Source organism: Pyricularia grisea, assembly GCF_004355905.1.
Source record: "Pyricularia grisea strain NI907 chromosome V map unlocalized Pyricularia_grisea_NI907_Scaffold_6, whole genome shotgun sequence".
Taxonomy (NCBI): Eukaryota; Fungi; Ascomycota; class Sordariomycetes; order Magnaporthales; family Pyriculariaceae; genus Pyricularia; species Pyricularia grisea.
In genome coordinates this window covers 2,289,552-2,314,380 of record NW_022156719.1, presented here as the reverse complement: position 1 = coordinate 2,314,380, position 24,829 = coordinate 2,289,552, and the positions used below count along the sequence as shown (strand labels likewise).

Sequence of the window (24,829 nt, the reverse complement as noted above, 5' to 3'; positions counted from 1 at the left end):
CATTTATCTCCGGGGAAAGTCATCAAGAGTCTAATAAACACAGTGGGGTGGGTGGTTTTGCCGCCCGACCAGTATGGATATAGGAGATGGGATGTCTAAATCACACACCAACATCGACATCCAAAGATCTTCCGGCGTGAACATGGTAGGATAGTCTCTGGTTCCCCCTTGACAGGTAGTCTCGTGCTTCGGTTAACCTCGAATACCACCCAAAATAACCCACTTTTTCAATCAAACCTGCTGCCGCCCCCATCGGGGGACCTCTGGCTTCCGTTCTGATTCCCAAAGTTGCCTGTCCCCCCTCCATTTATCCAAGACACAATGGTTGATTGCTTGGCATACGCAACCGGAGGCCTGGCTTTTTAGTAAGGTGTATGTAAACAAGAAAATACGTTTGTGTGCCGTGTGCGCCGCACTTGGGTGTGCTAGAGATTTGAGTCACAATCAGTTCGCTCCTCCTCCAAACTGGCCCCCCTCACATCCCCCCAAAGAATAAGCAGTCAGGGTAGGTTTGGGGTCCTCGATTCTCTTGAACTCGCTCTTGGCTGCCTAAATCTGCCAGAGAACCATCCAAGTAGATTTGAAAACGGAATGAAGCCATCCATACATGTAAACTCATCTGTCAAACGTACAGCTGCAAGGTCGTGGCGTTCCGGATGTGGTAAAAAGAAGAAGGTCAAGGAGGGCAAAAAAAAAAGAAAACAAGAAATCGTCATAATCGACATTGCAATCACATATTCCCCTGCGTAGGCTCTTCTGCGAGGTGATCGACCCCCTCAGGTAGCGGGACGATGCGTGGCTGTAAAGATCAACGTGGGAGACCGGCTGTGCCCCAGAGAAGTCTCTTCTCCATTTTGAGCGCCTCACAAACGTCAAACTCACGGGTTAGCTCGTGAATTGAAGCATGTAACAGTTTCCTTTTATTGACAAAGATAAACGTCCATAAACCCAGAGCTAGCTTTCAACGGCAAAAATAAAGACTGAAACAGACAAAGGCCACCTAGAGACATTACCACATAAGGAGAAAAATCAGAAACGAGCCGCCCAACCTAAACCGAGTACCTAGTCTATCATTGGCTAAGAAACCATAAAAATGAAAGGGAATCATTGTAAATCTGAACAAAAATGCAACCCAAGCAAAGCATGACCAGTCCAATCTAAGTAAACAAAAAGCCAGAACATAAGTAGAGTTTATAAAATGAGCAAAAGAGCGAATTAATACTCCGTCTTCGAGGGCAGATTGTTACCGTGATGCTGGCCGCTGCCGTGCTGCTGACTGCTTCTCATCGCCATGTTGGCATGAAAACCCGGGCCTTGCCTTGTTTCCACTGGGCTCTGAGTTTCCATCTTGACATGTTCGAGGAATTCTGCAGATTGAGACGTGGTAGGTGTGTCATCAGGATCAGGATAGTATTTCTGCTCAATCTGGTCGAGCAGCTTGTCGCGGGCCTCGTTGCTGAAGAAGTGGTGGTCGACGACCTCCTGGCCGCCGACTGAAGTGTCCAGCGGGTGTGGTGACAACTTCTTGGGCCCTGCGAACCCGTTACTCCGCTGATGAAAGGGTTGAGACACGGGCGGCTGCTGGTACGGAGGGGTGTTGAAGTCGACGGTGGCCTGTGCCGGGATCACCTTGACCCAGGTGGTGACGTCTCCGTTGCCCGCCGGATCGCGGTTGATGACGGCGACGGCCTGTGAAGTGTTCTTCTTGCGCGCGTTTGTTGCCCTCCTGCGTGACCTCTCTTGGTTGTGAAGTTCTGGCTCTTCGAGTCCGAGCTTGACCAGCTGTGCTTCAATGTGTTTTGGCCTCCACGGCCAAACCTTGCAGCCTCCATGTTCTGACATCCATTGGATGATGCGGTTATATCGTTGCTCATTATCGACACGATACGCTTCGACAAGAAGATCAAGCTGGAGAGATGAGTAGAGCGAGGAGTTAGCCGACTGCAGGTGTTTTAATATGCTCGGTATGAGTGAATGGTTGATGGCTTACCTCTTCTTGTGGCCAGATACAGTGAGCATTGATCGCCCGGGTAAGCTTCATTTGGAGCGCAGACCTTTCGATGTACTCGTATATGCTGATGTACCTTTTGGTGATCTCCTCCCACATCCCCTTGCCTTTGTCATCTGAGAGTTCTCGGCGAAGTTCCATGAGGACCTTTTCTTCTTCCCTTGCCTCGTCTCTGAGCTGAAGAGTGGGCTTCATGGAAGATTTTGAGCTCGAGGAAGCCTCGCCGGTCTTGTTTGATCCTCTGGACCTGATTGGTGAAGCATCCTTTGCACGGACAGCCATGCTCCGCCGCCTGACAGCTGCAGGTCGTGCCCGTGCTGTTCGTGCTGCCGCGCTGCGCCGTTTTCCTGCCTTTGAGTCTTGCTGCTGGGACGGCATGTTGTTGCTAGGCATTGGAGAGTATGCTGTGTGGGTATCACCAATATGGCTCCTTGGTGTCCGATATTGGGGTTGGTTGGATGTGTTTGGGTTGAACATTTCTTGCTCCCCGGTTTGCATGGTTTCCATAACTGCGGATGGGAATGCATATCTGTCTCTGAGTTGAGCATTGCGATTTACATCTGCAGATACTTCCGAGACGCAAAAGTGACCAAAGTATGGCACTGAGGGCGAGGCGCTGATGTAATCAGCCATCTGGGTTTCAAAGTGGCTTTCACTGACCGGAGGTGCGCTGATGGAGAGGAGTGATTGTGCTTGAGTTGCGACGGGTCCGACATATGGATAATATGAATGTGTAACAGGCGGCTGCAGAGAGGCGTAATGTCCAGGGCTCTTGTCATCAAACGGAGGTGAAGGGGCACTCGAGGCTGGAGTGTGCTCTCTGGAAGGTGTGGTGTAGCTAAACGGCGAGTTCTGTACTAGTTGTTAGAGCTTTGTAAATGATGCAGGGTTGGTATTTAGCAGTCATACACTATATGGAGAGAGATCTTGGGCGTAATTTGATGTTGTTGGCGCGGCAGAGGACACAATATCATCAAAATTTGAGCCAACCCTGGACTCGGGGTATGGTGATGCCTTCATGGTGGATTTTAAACCGTAGGTCTCAGAACGCAGTGTTGGCGCCTTGGAAAGGGCTGGATATTTTGCAAGTGAGTTGCTTAGCTTGAGCCCGTAGCAGTGTAAAACGCAGGGCAGGTTTGCTCCACTGATATCAGAGAATCGATAGTTACTCGATTTTGGGTTGAGGGAACAAAAAGGCTTTTTGGTGTAATGGATTGGAGTTTGATAACGAAACAAAGCCAGAAGTTTGCCGGTAGACTAGTATTGATGAGTCAATGTGGGCGAACGAGGGAATTTGTATAGAACTGACTTTGCGGGAGGAGGGTGTGAGTGAATATATATAAAAAAGGAGACACACTAGTCGCAATATCGAGACCCGACTTTTTATTCTGGGGATGGCCATGTAAAGAAAAAGCAGGGGGTTAGCCTCTTCTCCGCCCGAGGGTGGGTTTTCTTCTGGCCCTGTGAAAAAAAGGCCCCATGTACCTCACCACTTGTGTCCTGCACATAGCCCGGTGGACCCTTGACCACCAAGGCTTTCCACCCCCTTGAAAGTTTCTGCAGATCATGGCATTGGCAGCATGCATACGGCAGGCGTAGCAGCCTCAAAGTGTCCGGTACTTAGCACAAGTAGTCAAGTGGTGTGTGCACTTTTTCTAGTGGGTGAACCACACCTTACACCTCCCTGCATCAGAGGGGATAGAGATATGACATCTGCCCGGGTATGTCGTATGCCGCCGATTTGCGTGCCATCTTCAGACGATCAAGCCTTTGGTTGAGTTTTGCATGGTTGTCCATAATCATCACTATACAGTAGCGAACAAGTCTTCCAAAGTTGACTACGGGTGAGATTTTATGAGCAGATGGATGATCCGTAATAAACAACAGCCTCCCAGTAGAGCAGAAGGCGACTTCCTGCGTGTCTGTGTAGAGGGGTCATGCTGGCTCGAGCCGCACGAAGCGGGTGATGGACCACTAAACGAGAGAAAAAAAAACTACCACGGAAAGCAATAGTGCGGGAAGACGGGAGGATAGCAATAATGCCAAGGAGGATGATATGTTGTGGAGACGCAAGTTCGTACCAGGTACCGACTAGGATAGTTGAGTTCAACTGCCCAGGTTCCCCTACCCCAATCGAAACAGGTTCCTTCACCTGGTTCAACCTACCGTGTCAAACACGGGCAGGCGTTGCCAGGAAAACGGCCTCGGGGTTACCGTTTTGAGGAGGAGGGCATGTAAAAAGAATTACAGATGTGAGAGGAATCCACGTACTGGAAATCGCAAAGCATTAATGAGGCCATAATGTCTGTACGGTCCTTGTCAGGGATATTAATTTCAATTGTTGTACACCTGTGTCGAGAAGTATCAGAAATGAAAAGAGAACGAGATGTAAGTAGCAAACCCGGGTGATAGCTGCTAGCTCATGGCACGCTGAGCCTGTTGATGCAGAGGTCAATGTGTGACGACGGGTTGCCAGTCAAACGCCCATGTACTATGGTAGGCCGAGAATTCCTTGCGTAACCTGACAACTCCAGAATTATGCCATCCATGCCTGGTCGCGCGCGGGGAAGGCCCAAAAGAGTGTCGAGCAAGGGGTTTGAGTCTTTGGGCCAAGACAAGGGAAGCCTAATGTTTTCGGAGGCTCCGTAGGGTTGAAGGGCCCCGCCCAAGCGCATCACTCAAACGCGCAGCTATCGTCCGATAGAATACTTGGGTCCTAGCTTGTAGAGCGCCCAGGTGCCCTTCCAAGCCTTCCTATCTAGCCTGCCTACCTGGAGGTAACACAACATACCTGGCCAGGTAGGTAGGTAGGTAGGTAGTTTAGGTAGTACCGAGTATCTCAAGGGATGATTCGGGCAGCGCGAGATTGACCAGTCACCAGAGGACGAGGCGAATTACCCTTCCATCAAGAAATGTCCAGGGGCTGGGGACGGAACAAGCATCTTACTGGTACAACATGGGCCGGTGTAGATGAGACTGGGCAAGTTAGTGTATTGGTAGGAGATTGCAGCGCAGCATCTTTGTCACACACACACACAAAATCAAAACAGAAAAGAGAAATAAATTCATGTCGAGAAGTGGCGCATGGAAAGACAGAAAGGAAAGTAAGTGCGAGTTGCGCTGACGAGGTGGGAGTGGAGTGGAGGGACCAAAATGGACCATCGCTTTTGGGACTTTTAGTGGGGTAATGTAATGTAGCCACTCAAAGAAGACGAGAACGATTGCCCGACCCCAGCAGGGTCCCATTACTATAGAGGCCCACGTCAAAACGGTAAGCGGGCAAATTTCCAGTAAGCCTAGCCTGCGTTTGACTTCTGACTGTGAACGTAAATCCAGTCTAAGCTCACATCATTCGCGTTACGAGCCGCAACCATGCCCTGCAAGACGAAGACATATGCATTTAAAATCTACCAGCCCTACAACTGTGCAAAAGAAATGAAAGATATTAATTTCTCCTTACCAAGAAATGTCAGTGTTTGATTTGCCGCATGTTCCGTTTAGATGAGGGGTTTGTTTGAATCTTCTCCACTTGAGTAGATATCTGTCTTGGACGGCTTGGAGCAGGCATGCGATAGCGATTTCAAATTTGCCCTCTTTCTGCCCAAATTTTTTCCCATTTACTATCGGTAAAATTTTCTATAGCTTAGGTACCGAGTACGGAGATACGGCTTGTTACCAGGCAGCGCCCGTGAGGAGATACTTCGTACATACTTGCCTATAGAAGCAAGTAAGGCAATATTTTAGTCCGCATCGCCTTTCGGAGGCGTCCGACAATGTCGTATTTATGCAGCTACAAAACCTTGGAAAATAGTGCATTTGATTTGGGGGCTAAACCCAATCATAAGAAAATTAACAATATACTCTCAGTCGGTCGATCGACAGCTTCCCATCTCGATTCGTCAGGCTTTTACATATATGTGTGTGCCTTGGGGCGGGCGGGTGCCACATCATCACCAGAAAAACTCCACATTGTGCTAGTTGTGCCTCTCGGGACCGACCGTCCGGCATCCAAGTGGCGGCCCGTGTTCTGTTAAGTGCTCATTTCCTTTTGGATAGGTAGGTGGTAGGTAGGTTGTGACGGAGTATAAAAATTAGTACATCACAGTTGCAATTTTCAGCTTGTTACCTACCTGCCTTACACAAGCTTAGAGGAAGCCGAGAATGGGGTGCCGCAGTTACCCAGGCATGCCTATTTGAATTTCGGTCAACCCAAAATTTTCGTATACCACCGGTATATTATGACGAAAAAAGAAAGTCCATGACACGTCTTCTGCAAAAAGTTGATAATGATACAAATAATAAGCGTCATTGCATTTTCAGGCCGCTTGCGGGCCAGTAAAGTTGCTCAACTGCACGACGACAAAAGCGTGCCGTAGGACAAAAACGTGCAGAAGAAAACGGTGCATAGGTAGGTACAGGGCACAACCCAGGATAATTGCATGGGGGCCTGTCACCGACTGCTGTCTTTCATATTCATTGGTCCACGCTCCACCCCACCTTACCAGACTGTCGGGACGCCCCCTTGTCCTCACCTTGAAGCTGCAATGTATTCAGTACTTCAACCAGCTTCGTTCGATCAACCCACTTTCCACACTCTGTCGAGCTTTTGCTTAGGTTTAGTTGCGCTGCGAGTGGAGTTCAAGAGCTGTTTTGCACTGCTAGTCTCGCTTAAAACAGTATTGTCCAAGGAAGCGGCCGCAGACCTTTCTCGTTTGTTGGCAAACCATAGTAAGCATAGAACTCAAGCTGTCCCCACAATTCTACGAAGGCGCAGAGCTTCGAGAGTGCCCAAAGCTCCCTGGCTTTCCCCAGGTCGACCGCTTTTGAAGCCCCCTTTCGCGGCCAGGCTTTCAGTAACCGCGCGCCTCTCTTAGCCCAACAAGCGACCAACAAGATAGAGCGACCTTTTAAAGGTACCTCAGAAATAAAGTAAGAAGTGGAATGACGACTGTACCAAAAAAAATGACAGAATCACAGCATGCAATCACAACATGCAACGCTTCTGCGCCCTTCGGACAAGGAATCGGTCGCTGATTTGGCCGGCAGCTACCTAGGTACTGTACAATATAGAGACGCATGCGGCCCCGCCTTATGTCCATGACCTACGGAAATAAGATTCTAATGAACACAAAGCAAAAGGACGCTCGCCAATTTCGAAGTGAAATATTGTAGGTAATGTTGTAATTCAGTTCATGCCGTCCACCTTTGGGGTTCGCATTCCAAACAGTCAGATGATTGTGATGGAACCCCTTGGTCGCAGTCAGCGGCCTATCTGCGCCGCTTCTCTGCCTCAGGAGTCGGTTGAGGTGTTTGGGATGGCTCACGTCTCCCAATCTGCCGGGTCGCACACAGTGGTCAATGAGGCTCTCTGGCGGATGAACAGAGGGACTGAGACGCACGCTGAGAGAAAAAATATCTCAATTTGCCCCCACCACATTGCCCTGAGCCCCAACCAAGCCTCGCTTAACACCGCAAAACTACAGTGCCTCCAGCATGCACATATCTGCACCTCTAATCATCAGCAGTAGCGAATTCCGAGCACACATACGACCGAAAAAAAAAAAAAGAAAAATATACAAGCACACATAACATGTTATGTCGCTGCACAGTTCCCAAAATAGATTTTTTCCCCTGATTCTCTGCAGCACGCACTCATCTGCACTTGAGTCTGAATACGGCTTTACATTCTTGAACCGATCAAGCAATGCAAAATAAATGATTTAAAGCAAAAATGAAGAAAAAATCGGCCCTAATCGCAATGCCGGTCGAATTAAATTTGATTCACTATTATCACAGTTGACCAAGGAAAGAAACACTCCACCAGTACTGCCACGGAGACCAGGACATGGCATCTCCTGTCAGTCAGAACCCAGTCCATACTGGGGAGCGCGACCGTTTCAACTCGGAAAGGCAAGCCGGTTCATCCTGTCCCGCTCACCCAGGCGTACAACCCCCCCACATCAAACTTTGTCCCAATTGGCCCGCCAGTGCCACAAGCGCCCGCGCCTCTGCCCCACCGGTTCCGATCTGTCGGGACGAGCCGTTAGCTTACATTGGCTAGAGCGATCCTGGGCGGATCCACAATTACTACGTACTGCGTACTGTAGTTGCTCAATTTGGGTAGGACAACCGACGCTTTCTCCTCTCCCCTCCTCCACACCCGAAGTTTCGAAAGACACCATTCGCTGTCACCATGCCCACGAGGGGGGCCGCGTACCGTTTTGATTACCAGATAAACTCAGGCAATGAGGCGATTTGGTCACCTTTGATTCATGCGGCCCGCTATCCAGCCTGCTTTGCTTGCTCAGTTGTCAACTTTTGTCAGGGTGGGTATACATTGAGCTGGCCGCATGGAATGCGACCGGGTGGGTCTTTTTTTTGCACCTGATGATCGGTATACTGTCATGACTATCTACTTCGTGACAATAGGCAGACATCTCGGGCGGACGGCTCCGGGAGAAGTAGAAAAAAGAATACCCAGGCAGTAAGTAACAATTCTGTCGAAGCCGTGGGGGTTGAAGCCATTCTATTCGAGCTTGTTACTACCCCCAGCTAAAAATACCAATGGCACAGCTGTCAGCGTTAGTTCTATCTGGATGGGCAGGAGAAACCCACTCCAGCATTTTCTTAGCAGTGCACATTTGTATAGCCGAGTTGACAGTAGTAAGCCGACCTGTGCTGTGATTGTAATGCTATAGCCCGGTCTTCCACGGTCAATTCTGCATTTCCATCATTTACCGACAATATGGATGTCCTTACCTCGCCGGTATGGGTCCGACCAGGGTTAACGGCGGTAAAATTACGGGTAGTACTCCTGAAGAGAAGAGAGACCGAATATCCTCGCCCTGCCACGTCAAGCCATCTTCCTAGGTAATATCTGCGCGGTAATATTGAACACGATGAGCCATAGAGCGAGGCTCATTTCAGTCTCCTTCCTCTTACCGGGCACATCATGCGGGTGGTGTGGCCGAAATCTCCGGTTTTTTTTCTTTTGTTTTGGGAATGGCGACAGAATACGGCGGCTATTTAGTGTGTTTTCTTTTTCTCTCGATATGATCCGCCAAAAGTACCGCGATCATATCCACCCTCGACGATACTGTGCCTATCCCTCACCGCTGTGTTGGCATTCTTATTTCCTAATATGTCACGTCACAGCCGCTGATAGGCGCGTTAAATAGGCGTGCTAGAAAACGGCAGGCCGGCAGGAAGGCCACCAACGTTAAGCGCGAGCGAGACTCTAGAAGAATGCACATCAAGAAATGGTGGAGACAGGGCAAAAAGACGTGGGGGTGGGTTGTCTTATGCTGACTCTCATTTTCTTTGAACTCCGCTTGAACTAAGTGATGTGATTGGGGAATGTAGCTTTTGGTTTCGAGCTTTTCCAATATCACGGAATACGGTCCATGTTGAGGCCGCGCTGACGTGGTCAGGACCCAGAAATGTGGTTGACTGAGCTCAGTCTGCGCGAGGCATTAAGCTGCCAGCCTGTAAACTTTTGTGCTCCCGTATTGGTAGTCAGTTAGTTAGTTACCTTTTCTTTGTACCTGCATCTACCATGCAAACGATGCTAGTCCCTTGTCTTCCCTGTGTTTGACCAACTCTGCCAAGTTCGTCATCGGCTCTGTCCAGTACCCTTGTGTTGTTCGCATTTAGAAAAAATCTTTTATTATACCCCGGACAAAAGGGTGCTCGAAAGGGAAGGGACAAGCGAAATATGGCCTCCATCTTGTTGGAAATGGTTTATTTCTCGACGGATTTGCCTTTCACTTTCTACACCCTCTTCCCAAAGTCTTGTGCTTCCCGGCAGGCCCCTGAGCATATAGTAACCCCTTGGTATTTCCATGAACTAGAACAAATATTAGATAGTACTTCGTATTGGTTGTGAGCTGCTCAATCAACTTGGGCACCTGGTGCAACGCCCCCCAAGCTGTCCCGATACACCAAACACTTTAGTGTTGTTTGCGGCACAATCATGCCATCTCGTCTAAACTAAGCTGTAACAGTGGCTTCCCGTCCCTGCATATCTAAATTCTTCGCAAGCCCTTCGTCATCTCTTGCTGCCCTTCATCTCATAGGAGACTTTTGCTCAGGGGGGGTTCCGGACTTTGCCGTCATTGAAACTGCTGCAACAGTGCCGGAGACTGGACCGAGAATCTTTTTGAAAAAAAAAACGGGCAAGGGAGAATTTTCCTCCCCTCTCTTCGGCGGCTTGACTCCGCTTGTGCATTTGTGATGATTTACTTCCCCTGCATCTTCCAGGATGTCATTTGCTGACCAGACCCTGTATGAAGCTTGAGTATGACTGCGCTGGGGACTGTTGATCGCTGATGCACACGCCGAGTTTTATTCGGGAAAATGTGACCAGATTGACAGTAGCAGAAACTGTAAGACTTTGTTCATTCTGATGCCGATCGCGAAAAAAGACGATGACCATGATCCTTTGGTTTGTGCGTCGATCGGAAGAATCAGTACTCCATTACCAATCTTAGGCTGAAGAAAATGTCTCTTTTGCCGTCACGGAGCAATGGGGGCTGGCTCGAGTTAGACTTTTCTATAACTGACACGAGACTACTCCATACTGGTTGTCCAGATGTATCATCAGTGGAGGAAATGCCCCGAGCAAGCCCACTCGCAAACGCTCGGTCATTCTAGGCCAGTTGTGGAAGGCCAAAAACTGTATGGTACACAGCATTTGGCTGTTTCCTAATGGGCTCCGGCGGGAAACATGACTAGGCTACCCCGAAAGACTACCTTAGTTACAGTGCCTACTTAACTACCTAGGTAGGTACTTACTTACAGTACTACTTGCTTAGGTACTTACTTACCTACCCTCTTACCTACCAACCACCTATACTCAAGTACTCAAGGGCTTCTGGTACCTGCGTTCCATCTTAATCGCACTAATTTCACAGCTCCAAGGTAACCTGCGAAGATGCGAACTGCATGGGGCAATTTGGACTGCAAATTGATAGAAATTAGTGCTTGATAAGGGCCCCTAACCCAAACTCCTTGGCCTTGAGAATGAAAAACAGTAGTGTACCTATCTCCACAGTAGTACGGCCTCCCGCATCCCATTGAATTGATAGGCATAATCATGCGGCCCAGTCGTTATATTGACTGACCGTCTTGTGAAAATCATCACTGGGTTCACCGCTGAAAAGGAACAAGGGGGGGGGGGGGGGGACAAGACCGTCAGGATAATCAAGCAATTCAAGGGTAGGGCTCAAGGCAGACTTGGAACCATTGTTGACTCAAGTGCCCCCCCTTTTTTTTATCTCCGACCCAGCAAATCACAATATGGGTATGCTGTACACACATCCTGGCCTGGGACAGAGAGTAATTCCCGCGGAAGTGGTACAGTCACACGCCGCGCCAAACACTGGCTCTTCCTCGTCACTTTTTTTCAAGATTTGGCCATCTTCAGCTTGGCGTGGGGTCGTACTGGTAGAAAGACTATTTGGTTCTCAAAATTGATTCGTAGGTTTGGAGCAGGAGGAGAAGTTTCAAATACAGGCGTTGATCAAAGGTGGCATTCGGGTACACTCTTTACCCCACAGGACACTATCAGGTTTTAGGCTCTGAGCCTAGTCTAGGCTGCTCTATTGGTATTTAAAGCGGCAAGAAATGGGTGGGTGTTGATCCCATACGGCAGGAATGACTTGGACGAGGAACCAGCGAACAGTTCAATACTTCCGTCTATGTTTATCTTGATTGGGCGGCTCCTAGAAGTGACTGCTAGGCACCAGGATTGACCGCCTCATAATTAGTTTCTTTAGGTTTTGGATTAAATCATGAAAAGCTTCGCTTGTAAGTCACTGGGGGCCAAGATATGAGCCTGTCCGTCTAAGAAGGTTGAGGAATAAGGACCACGGCTCGGGGGACGGATGTAGTACCGAAAGACTACATGCATGTCTCTTTCGGCAACGATGGCTAAGCTCTATAATAGACTGTCTACCTAGCTCTGGCCGTCCCCTAGGCAGTAGTACGGATGGTTCTGGAGCAATATGGCATGCTTCCAGCTTCTATCACAGGGAGCTGGGGCCAACCCTGCTACGCTGTAGATGGAGAAAAATATGAGATGAAGGCGGTCAAATTATTAAACTACTTGGCGCATCCTGGCGACCTGGGCATGCACCTTGAAGGCCAATACAATTTACGGACAAAACTAGCCTCCAGACCTAGGATTTTCGTTTATCGCCCAATTGCAGGATATCATCGGAGCTCCGTATGTGAACAAGCACGTCAAGTGTCGATGCCATCCCCGAGTCAACGCTAGAAAGAGAGGCCAACGATGGCTGAGCCTCCCTGGAAAGAAGTGCATCTGCAGATGGCCCTGTTTGGTGACAGGAATGTAGCAGCTTGTCAGTCAACCTAAGAGAGAACAATGAGGGAGTCGCATGCTTCGTGGGGGTCATTGACCAATTCCTACTATTAGACACTTGCAGGATATTCAACAGTCCTAAAATGCCTATCCAAAGATTCGCGTTTGCCAATTTTCACAGTCATAGACAGAAGCAAGGAAACCAAAATATTCAGCGTTTTATTGGAACTAAAGTATCTCTGTTTCCCCAGTCATGACGATTTGGATGCGGTTGGTGTATTGTGACATTGATAAAATTGCCTTGGCAGGTCTTGAAAATGGCCGCGAGGCAGGCCGCCGTGGCGCAGACCAGGCTTTCTTTCATTCTCACAGTATTTTTTTGACTTGTTTTATTACACTTCATTTCCACAGTCGGCATTTCAATCCCAAAAAAGCTTTATCGAAATTTCTTTGAAGAAGTTTGTTCTTGGAAGGGCAGGCCGGCAAGTTAGCCGCCAAGCCCAGCTGTGGGCTTGTCCTGGTAAGCCGAGGCGGGGAGGGGTATCTCGAATGATGTAAACTGCTGCATGTACGTTTAAGTTTGATTGGATAATTACCGTGCAACACCAGCTTTTGCTTGTCAAAGTAGGTGAGGAACCAAAAGGTACTCACACCATCTTTCTAAGATTAAAAGTTTAGCCAATAAACCCGTCTCAACTCCGCCATGAAATCTGCTGTTTGGACTCTGGTATGGTTCAGCCCGGCATTAGCAGCATGGGAATTTCCACGCGGACCGCAGATTCCCCTTGGCGGCGGCGGCGGCGGGAGAGACAATGACGGGCCACATGTTTGGCATGGCGATGATATCGACATAATAACGGGCAGTCAGTTCAATGGGCTGAAGACTTTTGGGAATCTGCCATATGTCAATTGCTTCTCGGACGAGCAGGCAGCACTTGAGGGCAACGTCTACGACATCGCTGTGATGGGAGCCCCCTTTGATACGGTAGGTTGAACAGGACCGGATTGATCGATACTGCGCATGCCTTTGTATTCCTAGAACATGGAGACCTGGGAGTGAGGTGCTAACGCGAACACGTCTTTTAAGAGTACTACCGGGAGACCTGGGACGCGCTATGGACCTCAAGGGATACGGACGGGCAGCCAGAGGATTTTCGCAGAGCAGCTGTGGAACATTTATACAGGTAGAGCTTGATACTGGGTGTAGTTTGGTCCAACCACCTCGTGGAGGAACCCGAATCTTGCTAACACAATATTGATCCGCAGGCAAGAACCTGTTTGAATCCGGGGCTTCCATCGTCGACTGCGGGGATGTCACGCTCACATGGCTGGATAACAATTATGCACTGAAGCAACTCGACAAGGCTCACAGGGTAATGGCAGCCTCTTCATTCTTCAAAATTGATCTAAGCCCAGCTGACGGTATCTCTCTGGCATATTACATGCTACCTAGGTCGTTTCGGGAAGGATTGCAGCCAGCACTTCTGTATCAAAGACACCAAGGATCCTAACACTGGGCGGCGATCACACTACCACACTCTCCGCCTTACGGTCAACATATCGACATTTTGGACAAGTCTCTGTAATTCATATGGATTCCCACATTGGTAAGATGATGAGTGAGCCAAGTAAAACCCCGGCGACGCTGATGATCAAACTCCAGACACCTGGGACCCTGCCGTTCTCGGTACGTATCCTTCACAGCTTGAACCACACAAATATGTCTACCGCTAACTAACCCTGATTATCGAGAAAAAAAAAAGGCGGCGGAATATCCGATTATGCGTGAGTATATACCCTAACCTGCCCGTTCTGCTATTAGAAAGTCACGGCGATTATGGTAACTTGGGGCGCATGGATATGGGTAGTTATATATCTGACACTCTGCACAGCGGTTTGAACCACGGAACGTTCTTGCACATAGCACACGAAGAAGGGCTTATCAAGAACACATCCATTCATGCTGGCATTCGCGCCCCTCTCATTCGGCCAAAAGGAGACTTGAGAAACGACCTGAGATGCGGCTTTACAATCATAACTGCTCGAGATCTGGATAAACTTGGCGTTGCAGGCCTGATTTCCCGCATCAAGGATAGGGTAGGTGACTCCAAGGTGTATATCAGTATTGGTAAGTTACAGCCCCTGCAATCAGGGCCACCAAGGACCCATCCCACGCAAATAAAGCTATATGTGCATCCCGGCTAAGTCTAACTCGGCTTTCGCGTGGCAGACATTGATGTCCTTGATCCTGCCTTTGCACCGGCAACGGGCACTGCCGAGCCAGGAGGCTGGTCCACACGAGAGCTGCTCAGCATCCTGGACGGCCTCACCGGGCTGTCCGTTGTTGGAGCCGACGTCGTCGAGGTTGCCCCGGTCTATGACAATGTGGGCGAGACTACGGTCCTGGCTGCGGCGGAGGTAGGCATGAGTCTCCTCGGGCTGATGGTGGATACGCCGGTCAAGTCCGAAGAGGACGAAAACGATGCCTAAGGATATGCATGGTCGATGTCACAGACACCAACTGCACGTCGAATATTGAGCGGCTAGCGATGCAGGTATGTGAAGAGCAGGAGGCAAAAGCAATTCCAACCAGTCATAGAGGCTCCGACCTCGGCACTATTCTCGCGACACGCTGACCCGCTGATACTTGGGTATTGAGCATTCAATCAGCTCAATCCTCTTCACTGCCGCCGCTGCGATCTACGAATAAGCTGGTCGCAGGGTTGATGAATGGCTGAGAAATGGTGGTTGACGTAAAGTCGCTTTGGTGAGGGCTTGGGTACCGCGGTTCTGCTGTGGAGGGTGCGAACGACACTTCGCCTTTTCTGCATGTCGGAACGGTATAATTGAGAGCCATTGGATTATTCCGGGGTGGCTTCAATGGCCTCTTCTGATAACGAGTTTGATCATTTTTTTGCGTAACCTGGGCGGTGGTTGCGGTTGCATTAGATGAAGTCATGTTCGCCAAAAGAAGAAAATCATTTCCTGTGGTATCCCAATTGCTGAAGATTGCTCGGAAATAGCCCCGAGTCCTCGGCGGTACCGAACTGCGTACCAAATTAACGAATTTCCTCAATCAGCAGCTAGCAAACACAAAGAGAAGAGATTCACGTGACTCTGTCCACCAAGTGGATACAGCTAAGCCTGGATTCTCCAGAGGCATGCACTGCAAACCAATCAAAGCTCTCCAGCTGCAATGCCATGGGTCTGTACCCCGCCCCTGAGTCAAGCCAAGTGGGTGTGAGGAGTTTAGAGTCATCATTTTGCGGTTGGCAGACATTGCCTCTCCAGTTTGGGGGTGCAAACTTCCCCGCCCCTCCGGAGTCGGAATTGCTCGACTTCGAATTGATTCAACTCTGATTGTGTGACAAACGACTATCAAACCGCACGAGGCGCGACACCGGAACGCCCAGAAAGCGACCGTTGCCAGCCGCATACGCACTTGCGACGACAGCCTTGTCGATTGACAATTCTTGTGACTCGCCAAACGTTATGCGCTGCGCAGGCGCCGACAAAAGGCGATCATAAAAAAGTCGGATTGAACCAAAACAGGAGAAAAAAAAAAAAGTTTAAATCCGGTCAGCGGCCGACTCGGCAACACCCCTCCTCGCCCACAACTCGACATTGGACCGGCGGACCCTTAATTCCGCCCAGCGCGCGTCCGTGAGCAGCCGCTGCAGCAGCCGCACGCATGGATCACGGCGCCGCAGCGTCCATGAGCCCGACAAGCCCCGTCAGTGCACGGAGTCACGTCGGTGCCAACGGCGGTCCCAAGAGGAAGCGCAGCGTCGGCGGCCTGGCCAGCACCATAGACAGCAGCCCCGGCAGCCCAGGGCTTGACGATGATCATGGCGATCACCACGAGAAGAAACGCCAACCGGGCGTGAAACGGGCATGCAATGAGTGCCGGCAACAAAAGGTCTGGAATGCATAGTTTGCTGCACTACATATCATTGGATTATAGTCGATGACTGTCTGAGCTGACTGTTCAATGTCTCATTGTAGCTGCGTTGCGATGTCGTACAAGACCCGTTTCAGGGATGCACACGTTGTGGGAGGCTCAAGCTAGAGTGCAAGATTGAATCCAACTTCAAGCGCGTCGGTAAGCGCAGCAAACACGCCGAGATGGAGAAGGAGATTGATATGCTGCGGCGCGCCGTACAACGAGCGCGAACTGCCGGCTTCATCGACGAGGACGACAGCATGCACTCGCAACTCCAGTCACCCATCGTAAACAACGTCTATTCGCATACGCGCAACCCCTCGTTGATGGGCTCTGAGGAAGCCGTATCGTCTCTGCTGCACCTGAAAAGGGGCTACACGATACCTAGAATCGTTCGCAGTCTTGACGAGGTCCAACTCACCGAGGATGCGGAAGCCCAGCTTTTCGATATCTTCTTCCGCCACTACCATCCCACACTCCCGTTTCTCAACCCACAAATGACGCCAGAGGCTTACTACCAACAACATACCTTGCTCTACTGGGTCATTGTGGCTGTAGCCTCCAGACGATATCCAGCAGATCCTACGCTGCTAGGAAACATCTCACGCCCGTTGACCCAATTACTTTGGTCGACCATAGGAGAGGTGCCAGGCAACTACTGTATTGTCAAAGCGCTTTGTATTCTTTGCACATGGCCATTGCCAACAAGCACCAGCTCTGCGGATCCAACACATATCCTCTGCGGCGTCATGATGAAGATTGCAACAGGAATAGGACTGCATCGACCAATGCACATCAACGACTTCTCCAGAGTTCAGATAGAGCTGAACAAGGAGCAACTCCATGACCGTGTCACCACCTGGGCTGTTTGCAACATTGTGGCACAAACAATAGGCACTGGTTACGGTCAGCCCGCCTCAACACTATACGACTGGACCCTTGCTGTCCGTCCTGGTGATAATGGCCCATTCCAGTTATCTGCCGAGCTAGAAGCCAGACTGCAGATCGAGCGCTTCTGCGACAAGGTTTCCAAGGAGATGTACAGCAATGCCAGTGATCCTCGAGGCGTCGCTGGAGACGAGCACCGTGCAATCCTCATGCGCGTCTTCCGTCGCGAGTACAGCGAACTCAATGCCAACATTTTGTCGCGAGACCTGAGCCCGGTCGTCAACTTGCACTTAAAGGCAGCAGGTCTCCACCTACGCCTCGCGGCATTTTTCGATTCCAGCAAAACCCCAACCTATGTCGATGACTTGAAAGAGCTCTTCCGTGCGACCACCAGTTTCTTAGATGCAGTTCTGGAGGGTGACTACGAAACAAACCCCCAGGAGCAAGGCGGAAACGATACTTTGAAATACGCGACGAATTACATTCAGCAGATGCTTGTTGCCACTGGTTTCGTACTTCTCAAGCTGATGCGGTCTTTTTTTGCAAAGATCATAGACTTTGAGCGCGGCCGGCTTCTTTTCCATCGCACCTCACAGGCCATCCGGGCTACAAGCGTCAACAGGAATGATCTCAGCTGGAGGCTAGCTGAGCTGATGGTACAGATGTGGAATGGCGCTCGGGTAGACCCTACTTATATGGAGAGTGGCATGATTGATGACAGCTTACAACTCAAGGTTCGTTGCAGACATAGCATGAGCCTTGTTTTTGACTCGATCTGGGCATGGAGGGAGGATTACGAAGCCAGGGGACGTGGTTCTTTGGATGGTGAGTATTTTTGAGCTTTTCTTTATTTTCTTGTGACCCATGGATGGATTGACCCTCTCTCTGCCTTCTCGTTTGCACGTGCAAAATGATTGATACGAAGGCTGACAGTATTCCCTAGCCCTCAAGAATCCTACGAACCCGGACTCGGCGAACGAATCTTCGGCATCTTCGACCCATTTGGACACCACTTTGATGCCACCCTCCCATGGACTTACAGCTAGCTTGATTGAGCCAGCGCCAGCGCCAGCACCCGTCAACAATGGTGGTTTGACACCATTGGGCGCATCTGGGCTCTCTGGAAACAGCAACAATGGAGGCGCCCAGAGTAGCGCATCCCTTCTGACTACTCTGGGCGGTTATGATGCAAACGCAACAGCCTATGACTTTTTTGATCCCCAACACTGGATGCTCGATAACCTGGTCGACTTTGGCTACTCATTCGGCGGCGTTCAGGCGCTCGAAACCTAATCACTAACAATAATTGAAGCGGACTTACCAGCTGTGGTCCGCCTACTTGACCCGTACGACCACCGATACAGTTTGCCAAAGTGTACGCAATATACCAATTCGATTTCTCAGTACTAGTAGCATATTAGCTTACTGCATTGCTTTTCTTCCTTGTACGCTGTTATAAAGGGGCCTTTGTGTCCGTTACTTTTCTTTCTCTAGGGGAGGCAACCATGAAAATGACGATGAAAAGTTTAATGGCTTGCGCACCATATACCCATAACCTTGCACGCCTTTTTTATTCCTTCAGTGTCTGGAAGATTTGGGGATGACTCCTGGGCTTATATTATACTACGCATGCCTGGTAGTAAGTACAGTTCGGTGAGCTGCATATATACAAATACATTCTTATTACCTGATCGCCCGATCTTGATAAGTGACCGGGGACGAGGAGAGGCGCTGCAATTCAAAGAAATAAATCTAATACAAGTTTGTGCAGTCGAACCGGAGGACATGTGACTGTTGTTTTTTTGAACATCTTCCGCCTAGACTCCCACCTAGTATGCCTCCATTTATACCATCTATTATCCTAAGCCAACACCTATCTGGGTCTCTAGTCATAGATTTATGTGTTATTTTAGACGGATCACTCGTAGCTATGCAACAACAACTCAGAAGATAACAACAAGCGTAGCACCAAATCGTTCAATGACGTTACAACATAATGTTGTTTGTCTGTGAGATGTGAAAAGACAACATTTCGTCCGTTTCAAAGCAAGCCTAAGATCGGCAATCTTAAGGATCAGTGATTATCAATGGTGTCACGATCCGTTCTACCCATCGATTCATCCGCCTAAATCTCGTCACCAACACCATCCAAATTCAGGCACCTTTGGACTGATCCCGCGCCTTGACGCCCAAAAACATATCACCAAGGAATAAGCCAACCAAAGCAATCCAGCCTCTCTCTTTCCTGTGCAGATTTCTATGCTGGTTAAATAACAACGCCCAAGGTGTATGGTAAAATGCAGAGGGAGATACTTTTGTGAGGCCAAGCCAGTCAAAACGGGCTCACTTTAAAAAAGCCAATATGTGTAGCACAAAAACAAAATGAACAATGCAATGCCCAGAAAGGTGGAGATACGACAAGAGTCTGAAAATGTCAAGGCAGGTCAAGAGATCAAACGAGTGTCATTCGGCAGACTGCTTCATTCGTCGTCCCAGCAGGCCCAGTTAAGCTTCTGCAGCTCGTCGGCCTGCTCCTGGCTCCATCCTTCACAGCCGCCGCATTGGCAAAAGAATCCATAGCGCTCGTGTAGAGACCTCGGGTTGCCGCCATACGATAGTGTCAGCTCCTCGCCAGCCGCAATCTCCTCTGCCTTGACAGTGAACACCATGAGGCCGGCGCGGCGGTCGTAGTCAAAGTCGATGTTGCTCATCGACGAGCACTTGTGGTTGAACCTAGCCGCTATGGGAAAAACTGCAGTGCCCCCTCCAATGTTGAAGCTGGGCAAGCAACATGCGATCGTCCGAGTCCGGCATGTTAGCACATGGGTGCCTAACCAAAGGCCAAAAGATTTGAAGCGACGAAAAACATGTGAGCTTACGCGTTTGTGTGACAAATAGCATTCATGACGTCCAAGTTCTCCTGATTCAGGGGCCAGTGGGGGTGAAGGCAGAGGTAGGCCCGACGACCAACGAGATCGAGGCTCTCGAATTGCGCCTCCATAGTATAGCTATTCGTTCGTATGATGAAGTGCTCACGGAGGATGACATCGCCACGCTTGAGGTCTTTCCGCGAGAACGAACCAGAGCCACCCAAAGAGGTGTTTCGGATCTCGAAATACTCATTGATCTGGACTATACAGTCCGACTTTGCTTCCAGGATAGGTGCTGATTCTGTATGCTTTTCAGCCTCTTCCTTGTCATTCTCAGAGTGGTTGTCCTGTGCAAAGAGCTCAGATTGTGGTTGCTCAGCGGTAATACTGCCTGCATAGAGCATGGCAGATGCGTCAGTCGCTTCTTGCGCATGTGCTACTTCAACGCTGACGTCTGCCTGGTCCTCAAGCTTGCTGACTTGACTGTGGAAAGTAATTCCGCTACTGCCCTTGGGGCGGCATGGCAAGTTAAGCTGGTAATCATGGGGGAGGCCTGCCGAGGTAGCCAAAAGACTTTCCTCAGGGGCTGATGGTGATTTGACAACCTCAGCGACTTTGCATTGAGTATCCTTATTCTCAGTGTGCGAATCGCACACCAGGAATTTCCGGCGGTAGTCGCTCAGGGGTAGCCTGGACATTGCCAACTCTAGGCTGGTGAGATAAGTGCCTTCCAGAACGGAATAGTGCACCATACCCAGCTTTCGAGCATCGCGCTGCCGGTTATCGAATTCAGCAGTATTGAAACTATCTGAAGACTCGGCGTCATCATCATTGTCATCCCCGTCAGTCGAAGCTTGTGCGCTGCTGAAAGACTCGGTTGTCAAAGAGCGCTTGTGGTAATTGAACTTGGGGGAGAAAGACGGGTCTTTAGGCAAAGAGGGTTTCTTCACCAACTATTGAGACCGAGATTAGCCCAAATGATGATTCAGCTCGTTTTTTCAAGGGTGTTTGTAAGTACTTACTGAACAGTTTGTGGGGAGCAAAGGGTCGAGAATTTGATGTCCCCGCTCACCGTTCTCAGGGGCTTGATCCTCCATTTTGTGTGTCATTGAATGTGTCTCAGTGGCGGCAGAGTTATGAATGGGTGACTTCAATTTCTCGTCAGTTAGTATCGGAAAGACTTGCATTAAAGCAGTTGTGAACGGCGATTTGCAGCATAAATGACGTGAAAAATAAGACTCAAGGTCAGCGGGCTGAGGAAAAGGTGAAGTGAGTCTTGAAGACTGTGGCTAGGTAAGGTAGCTGGCTGCCATTGCAGATATATTGTGTGACCTTCACGAACCTGGAAATAGCGCAATCAGTTTGGTTTCACCTCAGTCGTATGCAACCCTATAATCTAGATGACTGCCCGCCTACCTTAGGTATGTACCTAGCCCGGTTGGCTTTCTGTGGGTTACTTCCGGAAGTGGTGGCCAATGTGAGGGAAAGCCCAAGGCTTCGTCGTTGGTGTAGAGCAAGAGAGTGGTGATATCAGGATAAATGAACGCAGAAAAACACTACTTAAATTGCTCGTTTGCCGGGCTGCAAAAGGTTTCTTCTCTAAGACTGGACAAGATATCGAATTGATTGTCTTGGCGTGTACTAAAGAATCAGGGTGATGTCTAAAGCTGTTAGGAAAGAAATCAAGATAAAGAGCTATTTGAGAATAAGCACAATTTTGGGGGAGCGTTCTTAGCAAGCAGACATCTTCAGTAATTAGCAGTCACATTTGATATACCCAGCCCGCGTCCGCACTGTATATTTAATTACCCGTAAAAATGGGTAAATTTGGACAAACAACAAATGTATGTGTAGGCAGGTAAACAGATAGGTAAGTAGGTAGGTAAATGGGTACCTAGGTACCAAGTTATGAGCTGTATTGTCTCCGTTTGTAGTAATATTGGGTCGGACGTAAAAATACCTGCTGACTATTGAAAGTGGTTGTTTGATAAGAACGCCCTTTTGGGGAATTTCACCATTTCAATTTATGCAATACCCCAGTAGAAATTCCAAAAGCATGATAGTATTAGCGAAAACCGATGTATATGTATACTTTTGACCAGCAAAAATTTTTAAAAAAAAAACAAAAAAAAGTAAATTGGTTTGTTGGTCTTACCGCAACATAACGACCAGGCTGCTCCCAGAAGGGGACATCTTGCATAAATCTTTCACAGTACAAACTCCAAGCTTTTTACATGAATACCAGCTTCAGTTATCCCCTGTGTTGAGGTGGTAATAGTCTTTGGGCAGCGTCATAGGTACCTGCCGCGACTCTGCCCACAACCGAATTTTGTCAAAGGCGTAGCAGAATCGATGATTGCTGTTGATGTCCGGAGCTATATGTTTGCTTGTTTGGTCCACCCAGACAAAGCCATGCGCACTGCCGTTAGCCAGACACATCAGCTGCTGCCTCAAAGTTTCGAGGCAAACGTCTGTGGGACTAGTCAGTATAGTCCTGGCAAACAGAGATTAAGAAGCAAAAAACTTGCCTACTTCCGCGCGCACCTCCTTTTGCAATTGGAAATCAGCAACAGGCTTGTGATACTGTCTTGCGTTGAAGAATAGCGACTGGCGAAGGACATTCTTTGTAGTCGTATATCAGTCACCAATCATCTCTGATAGAGAACGAGGTTTGATTAGAGTCTCACCAGGCAACGTATGTTGCGAAAAGCCTCCAATTCTAGCACGTAGCCACCGCCATAATGTTTTGCCACTTGCACGTGGCTTTTGTTCAAGTCCAACCCCGGGAAGATCTCTTCGTCTTGGACCACAATGTTTCTCACTAAGTGCGACTGTCAGTATGTCTTGGCTCAATGTATGTGTGTTACAAGCTGTAAATATGTCATCTGCGTACTGTTTGCACCTATAGATTGCCACGCTTGGTCGACCACACCGCCTGAGGATTGAACAAAGACGGATCCGTCTTTGGCGCCATAGCTCAGAACAATCGGCACACTCGGCTGCAGTGGGCTAAGGGTATTCGCTTTGATTTGAGAAAGGTTAGTGTCGTGAACTCTGAAAAGACCACTTGCAACCCTTACTGAAGGGCCTTTGTACTTGCGTTGCAGAACTTTGATGTTCGAGTGTTTGCAGAGAATTACACCAGCAAAGAGGCCTACGATAAGACCGGCAGGAAAGTTCCAGACTGTCATCTTCAGGACAGCAGCGAGCCACCAGAATGCGACAACAAGCCAAGAAATAGCATTGCGGCCAAAGACGATGAACGGATTGCCATCAGTGTACGGTGGAAACGTGCTGTATCGACGAGGGTCTCCACGAAGCGGCCATGTCATTTTCCCTCTCCAGGCATATCGAAGCGGTACACCACGAGGTAGGGGCTGTGTTACTGTCCGAGGAAGTAGGGGACGTCTAGGATCCGGGGTTGTAGGCGAGGGTGGTGATGAAGATCTGGATGGACTGCTGTCTGTGCTTGAGGGCATTATTTTGACGTTTCCCGGATGTGTGAGCACGCCAGAATATAGGATAAACAGTCTGAGATAATGTCTCGGGCAAAGAAATTTGATCAGCGTAAGTGCATATGAATGTGAACAGGATACATAAGATGATGATATCGATTTGGGCAACAAATCTATTAGATGAGCCTGTGGCTAATAAGGTTGGATGGAGCGCGTGGAAAAATATCCGCCAGCAAGATTGAACGACAAAAGATCCGGAAGCTGACGACTCTAACGCGGCTCGAGTTGCCACACCTGGAAGGTGCAGCAAAAGATATCCACCATCTTTCTGTTTGCCAAGCTTTGCGAACCATTCTGGACTACCAAAAAAGGAACCAGTGCGATCGAAGTTTACCTAGGTACGTGAACAGTGTGGGCATTTGAATTTTCTAGACTGTGTATAACAAACTGTTTTGCTCTTTCAAGAGAAGATATGAATGCAGACTTTGGTGTCAAGAGTACCCTAAGTTGACAAAACTGTACCTGGTGGGGCCGTAAGGGGGCTCTGAGCAAATAGATGCCTACAGCTTGCAAGGGAGACACACTTGCACGCAACAAATATTATAATACCATACAGACAGGTTTCTTCTCACAGCAAAGCTCTCTCTGGAGATGGAGCCCTACTTCTGATGTTTTATAGTTTCGACTCGGACCACTTGTCTCTACTCGAGAATCATGCTGAAAATGACACTTTGGTACTCCAAAACAAGGTAGTTTCACCTGCAGATTTGGACCATCTTCTTGCTTGAGGTAGAGTGACCTTTTTGCCTAGGTAGGTACCTGTAGGTAGGCACCTACCTTACCTACCATAGGATCTACCTGCCTAGGGAGGTACCGGGTCAGGTAGATTGATCTGGTTCGGGAGTTAGATGGCGCTAGGTAGTGCGAGATCCTTAACTGCCGACTTGATGTAGTGCAGCCCCGGCTTCCAAATTCGGCGATTTTGTATAAACGCTGAGGTTAAATTTTTGTGCACACTGTATCGGCCTAGGTACTCGGCATGCTTTGCCCATTTATACCAATGTTCTCAATCCAGGTACCAAAGGAAGGTTACATACGGTGACGTGGTTAGAGACAATACTTGGCTTAGATAAGGCTCTCATAAGGAAGGTGCTCCTTATGTTGTTGGCTGGCTGAGCCCGTTGTTGAGCAATTCATGGGTGACTTCTCAACATTTGCAGCCTGGGAAGGTGCATCAGAGGAGCCCCTGAATTGACTTGACCATTGCTGCTCAAAATTAGATGTACCTAGAAGAATATTTCTTTCTTTATCGTGAAGATGTGTCTTCTCTCGTTTCCACTTTAC

At 49.1% G+C, this 24,829-nt stretch overlaps 5 protein-coding genes across 5 annotated transcripts; 2 read left to right on the top strand and 3 right to left on the bottom strand.

The window, feature by feature from the left end:
• Positions 1–902: 902 nt before the first annotated feature.
• Positions 903–3,395, bottom strand: PgNI_08649 (uncharacterized protein). Its single transcript, XM_031128644.1, has 3 exons — positions 2,918–3,395; positions 1,991–2,860; positions 903–1,908 (listed from the first exon to the last, which is right to left on the bottom strand). The coding sequence occupies exons 1-3, from the start codon at positions 3,026–3,028 to the stop codon at positions 1,216–1,218; spliced, it is 1,674 nt and encodes a 557-aa protein (XP_030978856.1). The 5' UTR covers positions 3,029–3,395; the 3' UTR covers positions 903–1,215.
• A 9,570-nt stretch (positions 3,396–12,965) lies between these two features.
• PgNI_08648 (uncharacterized protein) lies at positions 12,966–15,440 on the top strand. The gene is made up of 7 exons (XM_031128643.1): positions 12,966–13,314; positions 13,417–13,532; positions 13,596–13,702; positions 13,783–13,936; positions 14,152–14,457; positions 14,560–14,884; positions 15,000–15,440. The coding sequence occupies exons 2-6, from the start codon at positions 13,445–13,447 to the stop codon at positions 14,817–14,819; spliced, it is 915 nt and encodes a 304-aa protein (XP_030978857.1). The 5' UTR covers positions 12,966–13,314; positions 13,417–13,444; the 3' UTR covers positions 14,820–14,884; positions 15,000–15,440.
• Positions 15,441–15,697: 257 nt separating this feature from the next.
• On the top strand, positions 15,698–18,846 carry PgNI_08647 (uncharacterized protein). The gene is made up of 3 exons (XM_031128642.1): positions 15,698–16,248; positions 16,335–17,985; positions 18,104–18,846. Exons 1-3 carry the CDS (start codon positions 16,021–16,023, stop codon positions 18,451–18,453), a joined length of 2,229 nt encoding a protein of 742 aa, XP_030978860.1. The 5' UTR covers positions 15,698–16,020; the 3' UTR covers positions 18,454–18,846.
• Positions 18,847–19,640: 794 nt separating this feature from the next.
• On the bottom strand, positions 19,641–21,127 carry PgNI_08646 (uncharacterized protein; the record flags this gene model as incomplete). Its single annotated transcript, XM_031128641.1, has 3 exons — positions 19,641–19,938; positions 20,040–20,983; positions 21,053–21,127. The coding sequence occupies 3 exons, from the start codon at positions 21,125–21,127 to the stop codon at positions 19,641–19,643; spliced, it is 1,317 nt and encodes a 438-aa protein (XP_030978861.1).
• Positions 21,128–22,277: 1,150 nt separating this feature from the next.
• On the bottom strand, positions 22,278–23,509 carry PgNI_08645 (uncharacterized protein; the record flags this gene model as incomplete). The annotated part of the gene is made up of 4 exons (XM_031128640.1): positions 22,278–22,524; positions 22,555–22,652; positions 22,718–22,851; positions 22,924–23,509. The coding sequence occupies 4 exons, from the start codon at positions 23,507–23,509 to the stop codon at positions 22,278–22,280; spliced, it is 1,065 nt and encodes a 354-aa protein (XP_030978858.1).
• Positions 23,510–24,829: the final 1,320 nt, after the last annotated feature.

Excerpts from the sequence above, each read along its gene's own strand:
- PgNI_08647 (XM_031128642.1), top strand. The coding sequence starts at position 16,021 with ATGGATCACGGCGCCGCAGCGTCCATGAGCCCGACAAGCCCCGTCAGT. Across the intron at positions 16,249-16,334 it reads ATGAGTGCCGGCAACAAAAG|CTGCGTTGCGATGTCGTACA; the intron begins GTCTGGAATGCA and ends GTCTCATTGTAG. Across the intron at positions 17,986-18,103 it reads GGGACGTGGTTCTTTGGATG|CCCTCAAGAATCCTACGAAC; the intron begins GTGAGTATTTTT and ends AGTATTCCCTAG.
- PgNI_08648 (XM_031128643.1), top strand. The coding sequence starts at position 13,445 with ATGGACCTCAAGGGATACGGACGGGCAGCCAGAGGATTTTCGCAGAGC. Across the intron at positions 13,703-13,782 it reads AACTCGACAAGGCTCACAGG|GTCGTTTCGGGAAGGATTGC; the intron begins GTAATGGCAGCC and ends CATGCTACCTAG. Across the intron at positions 14,458-14,559 it reads CAAGGTGTATATCAGTATTG|ACATTGATGTCCTTGATCCT; the intron begins GTAAGTTACAGC and ends TTCGCGTGGCAG.
- PgNI_08649 (XM_031128644.1), bottom strand. The coding sequence starts at position 3,028 with ATGAAGGCATCACCATACCCCGAGTCCAGGGTTGGCTCAAATTTTGAT. Across the intron at positions 2,861-2,917 it reads AAGATCTCTCTCCATATAGT|AACTCGCCGTTTAGCTACAC; the intron begins GTATGACTGCTA and ends CAACTAGTACAG. Across the intron at positions 1,909-1,990 it reads GTATCTGGCCACAAGAAGAG|CTTGATCTTCTTGTCGAAGC; the intron begins GTAAGCCATCAA and ends TCATCTCTCCAG.